This window comes from Rosa chinensis, chromosome 2 (assembly GCF_002994745.2).
Source record: "Rosa chinensis cultivar Old Blush chromosome 2, RchiOBHm-V2, whole genome shotgun sequence".
Classification (NCBI taxonomy): domain Eukaryota; kingdom Viridiplantae; phylum Streptophyta; class Magnoliopsida; order Rosales; family Rosaceae; genus Rosa; species Rosa chinensis.
Genome location: NC_037089.1, coordinates 72,000,539 through 72,008,034, shown reverse-complemented (window position 1 = coordinate 72,008,034; position 7,496 = coordinate 72,000,539). Strand labels below are relative to the sequence as shown.

Sequence of the window (7,496 nt, the reverse complement as noted above, 5' to 3'; positions counted from 1 at the left end):
CTTTTTATTAAGGGAAATCAAGTGCACACAAAGCATAAGAAACTAACATGAGCCATACTCCCGTTGAACCGTGTAATTGAACACTTAAGCTAATGAACCACATGGAGAATCAAGTAATTGTGACAAACAAGGGAACAACGAATCTAATAAACCACAAGATTGTGTGTCCCAAACTCAAACATGATCTAACTGAAATTCGAATGAGCAACTTCTCAACAAGTGGACATTAGACACATAGAAACCAAACCAGATGCAATATTGCCACCATAGATGCTTCTAAACATATAGGATTCAAAATCAGTTTCAATCCTAAAGATTCAGAAATGGTAACAAAACAAAAAAAATATACAAACTACAAAAGACAACTCCCCCTAAAAATGTGCTTATGATGACGATAAAATATTGATATATGCAAGTAAAACAATGATCACATTTACACAAGCACATAAAGAGAGAAGAATTCAGATACCTGTATGCGGAAGCTTAGGCTCAAGTGGTTCTATTCTTCTCCAAACTTGTTTCATTTTGGAGACAGGTGACATTGGGATTGAAATGAGCTTTGTTATCCTTTTTACTTCTTTCAAATGTGTTTTCAATTGTTCTTCAAGCAATTCTTTTTCTCTATTCATCAGCAACTTCTTGAAATTTCTAGAGTTGTTTCTCACCTGATTGTAACTTGAACTCACATCTCCACGCCAGCCAAGATTAGACTATTTCATTCTCCAAACTTTCTTCATTCTACCATTTGAGCTTGACAAAGAGATATGCTTTGAACTATTAGTTGCTCCTTTAAAGTGCTTCACAGACCTTATCCTTGAGTTCAAAATTGCTTTTCGAAGCTTATTACATCTTGGTTTAATGTGGCCAAGAGTTCCACAAAAATGGCAAACATGAACAAACTTCTTTAATCTTGGTTTGGACTCATTAGATATGGGATGGATAAAATCTGAATTTTGTTGAGTTGAATCCTTCACAAACTTGGTAACATGCTCACCTTTAAATGCATTTTCACCAATATACCCCAAGCCACGTTTATCATCGAAACTTCTGCCCATGGTCAGTAGATTATTCAGCTTCTTTTCACTTGTAATCATACTACTAGCTTTATCTTTTAAAAGCTCAAGCTCATTCACCAGATTAGCTTTCTCTTCATTTACGCTTTCTACTATATCAGCTTGCTCTTGACATTTTTCTTCCATAAATTCAATCTTCTCCAACAAAGAAACTCTAGAATTTTCGCTGGCTTCCAGTTGGGATTGAAAACTTGTTTCACTCCTACTGAGCTCTTTCTTTAAAAACTCAACTTGATCATTCAAAAGTTGATTCTTTTGTTTCAAGTCTTTGGAGTTCTCAGACAACTTAATGTATTGATGCAAAACCTCCTCCAAGTCTGGTTCTTCATCATCAGACTCATCACTAGTAGCTACTAGACCAACAAATGCCACTATTTCAAATTCACAATCAGTTGAAAAGTCATCTCCGGATTCACTATCACTCGATTGAGCATTCTTGGCCTTATCTCAGTCATTCCTTAGCTTTTTCAATGTATTTGCACATTCACTTGCAATATGACCGTTTCCTCCACATGCAAAGCACTTGACTTTAGCTTTGTTTGTCTTTTTCTCAAGGATCTTCTGGAACCTTGCAGCTTGTTCGCTTGAATGCTCTTCCAAATATTTGTTTTTGTAGTTAGAGGTAGACCTTGATTCACGTCTTTTATCACCCTTGTTCTTGAGGAACTTTATGATTTTCCTAGAGAGAATATCATCGTGATCAGCATCATCACTTAAAGTCTCATCTTCCACGAACTTTGAAGCTTTCAAAGAAAATCTTTTTCTTTTCTCTTTATCAGGAAAATCCATCTCATAAGTAGTCAAGTTTCAAATCAACTCATCGAGTTTATACACACTCAAATCTTTTGACTCTTCAATTGCAATCTTCTTGGAATGATATTTCATAGGAAGAGTTCTCAGTATCTTCTTGACAATCCTATTCTTATGTATAAGATCTCCTAAGTTGAAACATCCATGGACAACCACAATGAGCGTAGCATAGAAGTCATCAAACAACTCATCATCAGTCATCTTCATGTTCTCAAAACTTTTCATAAGCTGTTGAAGTTTCAACTCCTTGACAGTAGAGGTACCTTCATGTGTAATCTCAAGAACCTCCCAAACTTGCTTTGCAGACTCACAATGAGATATTAACTAAAACTTTTCCGAAGACAAGGCAGTGTAAAAGGAGTTTAGGGCCCTTTGATTGTTGGTACTTTTGATCTTCTCATCTACAGTCCACTCACTCATTGGTTTATGCACTTTACCTTCAGTAGTTGAAGTACTCTCAATTGTCTTTACTAATTTTGTTAGATACTCTCAACAATGGACCAGATACTTACATCTTGTGCCCAAATAAATGCCTTCATTTTAGCCTTCCAAGCAGCATAGTTGGCGTTATCGTCAAGGAATGGTGGATGATATGTTGACCCAGCAGAACGATCACTTGATCTTTCCATTTTGTGTAGCCCAAACGATCTCACTATGTCCGTCTAGTGACCCGCTCTGATACCAATTGTAAGTACAGAATGAATATATATTCCCCAACTAATGGAAATGAGTCAATGTGTCAACAACTTCAGGAATCAGACTTAGGAGTGCAGGTTGGTTCGCATCCTAAAATAGGATTGCAGTATAACTTGAATCCTAATTGAAACTGCAGATCGATTTCAATATCTCTAATGATGCTATGACTTTCTTGAATTACCAAACCATCAATAGAAACTAAATCTGTTGACGCAGTAAAACCCTTAGAAAAGGGGAACAACTACAGGCACTATGCCGGTAACAAATCCACTAAAGAAATCAATACATAAAGAACTTACAGACACTCAATCTTCCTAGACCCAATCTAGAAGGAAGCTCTGTCTCTGCTTTGCTACTGATTCTGAATGATAGATATGAACCTCCTTTGTCAATCTTCATATGGCACAACTCTCCACATAGTCGTCAATCATCTCAAGGCATAAAGGCATGTATGCAACACACATGAATGCATAGACTCACCAATTATCTCTAACAGTAAGAGATATTGAGACTCTGACAATCATTCACGAGCTAAGCAAGGAACAGCTCATGAAAGGTTCTCAGATGAAATAAAGGCTCATGCTTCTGCAGATCATAGGGAGACAAAGTTCTCTAAGAAGAGGCAGCGAAGATGTTATGATGGATTCGCTCACAAGCCCTAAAAGCCCCAAAAACACCACTTATATATTGAACCTATAAACTGATAAGATTTTTGTCAGTTTCAGATGGGAATGGACCAGAAAAAAAAAAAAGACACTCTAAAAGCCTATAGAAGTTATGTCATTGGAGTAATATATATTAGCACAATTCCAGGTCAGCACATTAGGATTGAAAGGCAAGTGCAATCCTGACTTAGGAGAGAACAACTAGATCACTCTGTAGATACCTCTACTAGCAAGGCTATTTTCTATGTCACCAAGCATAAGTAACTCTCTCTTAGCGGGCCCACAAGCTATGGTGGGGCCCAACCGAGACATACGCATTGTAGCCCGTGTCCAAGCTATGCCTCAGTAGTCGAAAGTGGCCAATACCTCGCAGGGAAGCCACCTTCCCGGCCTTGCCAAGTTACCTCCATAATATGACTTCTACACTAGAATAGTGGGTTTAGCATCCCACATGGAAGAAAATGTAAGATGGAGGGGTTCCCTTACCTATAAAAGGGACTCCTCCTCACACTTAGAATCCATCCCATTACATCTCATGTAATCCTCTTGGGCCGCAAGGCCCAACACACATAGTTAAGCTTTCAAGTGGACGCAGTTTCCCGCTAAGGCGGGAAACGAACCACTATACTTCTTGTGTGTGTGTGTGTGTCTCTCTCTCTCTCTCTTTATTTATCGTTAATTAGATCCCCAATGGATCCAAGCATTAACACACTCCTATACACAAGTATGAGCAAGCATATGAATGCAAGAATTACCTGATGGCGGAGTGTTGAGATGAGAGTAGCACTTGAAGCTTTGAAGTCGTCCAAATATATGAAGTCCTAAGAGGTGAACAAATTTTAGTTATAATGACTCTTGATTGTTGAGCTAGGAAATGCCAATTCTACAATATTTTGCGCTAACAGCCCCGAAAACAATCAACAAAGAGAAACACGATTAGTCATGCTATTTTTGACTGCAACCAAGTCTCTCACACCATTATTCATAATGCTACAAGCAAACAAAAAATATAAATATATGAGCACTTAAAGTATATATTAGATATAACTGATCTATTGTATGATCAAGCTAGATACAACTATAACTACAACAAAAGACCAACGCAAATATTAAAAGTCCTAAAGAATACAAAAAAGGCTAACAAGCATATCGTAAACTGAGAATGACTATAAAGTAAACATACTTCTTCTATTTCTTTTTTCTGTGAACCTTTTAGATTAGATCTCCAAGCAATGTAAAGTAACTGCAGCTCGAAAATAGCTTAAGAACTACAACACATTAGAATTACAAAACTTGAGATCCTTCAAACTATCAACCTGATTCCAAAGTCCAACTAAATCATTGTACTGAAATTTAATAAGCAATAGTTGGATAAAAAAATAAAGAGAAAACATATAGGTATTGTAGATACCTCTACTAGCAAGTTAGTTTTGCTACATCACCAAGCATAAGTAACCCTCTCTTAGCGGGCCCACGAGCCATGGTGGGATCCAACCACAATATGCATGTCGTAGCCCGACATACAACCTACCCCGTGGTGGTCGGAGACGGTCAAGACCTCGCCGGGAAGCAACCTTCCCGGCCATGCCAAGTTGTCTTCACAATATGGTTTTCTAGACTAGAATGGGACTTCTTGTCCCACATTGAAGAAAATGTAAAGGAAGAAGACTCCCTCCCCTATATAAGGAGACTCCTTCACACTTACTCAACATCCCATTACATCTCTTGTAATCCCTTTGGGCCACAAGGCCCAATACACATAGTTAAGCATTCAAGTGGACGTAGTCTCCCGCTAAGGTGGGAGTCGAAGCAGGAGACGAACCACTATACTTCTTGTGTGTCTCTCTCTCTCTTACTCTCTCATTCTCTACATTAATTGGACCCCTCGGTCACAAACATTAACATTGGCGCCGTCTGTGGGAAGCCAACACAAAAGCTTCGTCACCTACTACGAACTTTGGCCCATTGGCGTCAAGTCAACTCTCGGTCAATGCCCATTAGGGTCGGTCAACACCGAACAAGACTGGTCAACACCTAGTCAACGCGCGGTCAATGATGATAGGAGTGGTTAACGTTGCACTCTAAAAAATATATATATATATATATATTTTTACTCTGGACACCCAGAGAAATGACGCTCTGTCAACGACAAACTGCAACACCCAGCTTCACCGTTAGCAAACTCTACCGCCAGCAACAAAGCTTGGATCCTGGTGTTTGCAATTCCAGAGGCTAGCGGCCTATTAACCGGCGGTACCAGCCACCAGCCTAGCAGTACTAGCGGCAACGTCTTCCGCTACCAAGGCTACCGTGTCCAGCGGTCATCTTCTGCTAGCAGGGCCAGCGGCTAGCTCCTGCTAACGACCCTTAGCGGTCAGCGACCCACCATCAGCGACCGTCTCCCGCTAGCGAAGCCCAACGGTCCGCGGTGTAGACCCCGTGAAATTCTGAACATCACTTTTTGACAGAATAATTTTTCGCGACCTTTGTTCCGCTAAATTCTTTTGGAAATAGTTTGGGCTTGGGCCTTAGGCCCAAGAATAGCATATGGTTAGAGTCCAAAATTTACTCTGAACACCCAACAAACGGGTATGCTAGTGAACCTAGCCCAATAAGTTAGTCGACCATTGACCCAAACATCTCCCTTGATCCAATATGGTCCTTGTAGCTCATAATTACATCTTTGCATAATTTTTAGATATACTTGTGTGTGCGTTTACGATTTCTCGTTTTACTCGATTTCTTAACCATTAGTTGAATTCCTACCCACCTTACCTGACGCTTACTGGTCAACCATCTCACCGACTTTCAAAAGCATAATTTATTTACTCCTTATATTTTTCAAACTCAAACAAAATTCCGACCAAATTTACCTTGCCATTTTTCTATCTACATACAAGTTTGGTAAGGCCCAATTCTTATTTAGTCTTGCCAACATTTTTAATTTTTGAGTTTTCTTTTATTTATTTGTTCAACTTTTATTTCCCCATCATATTGGTTTTTACACCCTATTTTTTCCTATCACATGCCTTAACTGATCCAAACCCTTTTCTGCCCACACATTGAGCTTGCTTCTACCTATACAAACCCCAAGCCTTTCCTTCTTTCCTTGCTCACGTCAGAGTTGGACAGAGAGAAAAGTAACATCGTTTAGCTCTTCCCTTCCACGTTATCACCATGCATATGACAACTCCTCCAAGAACATCACTCCAGATATTCAAAAGCGAGAGTCCCAAACCAGAGATTGTCGACCACCCTCCTCTTCTCGCCCTTTCTCTCTTTGCTGGGCACATCAGTGTGTTTTCATGCCTCGAAACTCCTAGTTAGGGACCTCCGATCAAAAAACTTTCTTCATCAAAGTTGTTCGTCTACGTCGCCTTTATCTAGTCTCTAAATTTCAGCTCCAGCAGAGACGTTTTGAGAGCTGTACATCCCTCGAAGCGGAAGCTGTTCGGAAGAGAGCTTGTTCCGAATTTCTGCTTGAATTCCCTCTCTTGCTCTACCCGAATCCCTCACATCTTACTTGAGACTGATACAAACACTTGGTAAGATTCTGGAACCATCAAGTTCCCCTTTCTTTCCTCGATTTTAAGCTCAATACATTCAAAACAACTCTTCCACATATTGAGAAGTTTCTGTTTCACTCTGCATGTTCGAGATGGAGCGAATTTCTTGACCTGCAACTGGGCTCGATCCAATCAGCTCCCTCAGCTCTCTTTCCTGTTGAAATCCTCAAGAGAAACTCACTTTTGTTATTAGTCTTTGGTGAGTATCATCTTTTCCATAAAACTCTATATATTTTTGGTTGTTATTACGAATTCTTGAAGATTATGAACTGGTCACTGTTGTTGTTGGGTCACTGCTGTTGTTGGTGTCTTGCTTCCTTAATTTTGATTTCTCATCCCTTCTAAGGTCTAGGGATTCTGCTAGGTCATGGCTACACCTTGAGTATTAGAATCGTATTTGGTTCAAAGGTTATTTGTTGTTTGTGTCCAAATATCATGTTTCAATGCATTATGTCATCGAGCTACAGCACCTGCCCATATAGTATTAGAAAGTAACTTGAGCTATAGATCATTAGGAGCATTAGACATGCCTCTTAAGTGTGTTGGGTTAGCTTCGACTGGCCATATTGGGTACCAAAAGAACTTTGAGCAAAAGAGCAACTTTCTGCAGTTTTTCACTTTTCGGTACATTCTGACCCAGTTGCATTTATTCCAAAACTGGTGCTAAACCGCTAAGAATTTGGGAT

General features: G+C 39.6%; 1 protein-coding gene across 1 annotated transcript; it reads right to left on the bottom strand.

Moving 5' to 3' along the window:
- Window positions 1-710: 710 nt before the first annotated feature.
- On the bottom strand, window positions 711-1,862 carry LOC112184940. Its single transcript, XM_024323162.1, has 2 exons — window positions 1,562-1,862; window positions 711-1,444 (listed from the first exon to the last, which is right to left on the bottom strand). The coding sequence occupies exons 1-2, from the start codon at window positions 1,860-1,862 to the stop codon at window positions 711-713; spliced, it is 1,035 nt and encodes a 344-aa protein (XP_024178930.1).
- Window positions 1,863-7,496: the final 5,634 nt, after the last annotated feature.

Excerpts from the sequence above, each read along its gene's own strand:
- LOC112184940 (XM_024323162.1), bottom strand. The coding sequence starts at position 1,862 with ATGGATTTTCCTGATAAAGAGAAAAGAAAAAGATTTTCTTTGAAAGCT. Across the intron at positions 1,445-1,561 it reads AGGAAACGGTCATATTGCAA|TGGCATTTGTTGGTCTAGTA; the intron begins GTGAATGTGCAA and ends AATTTGAAATAG.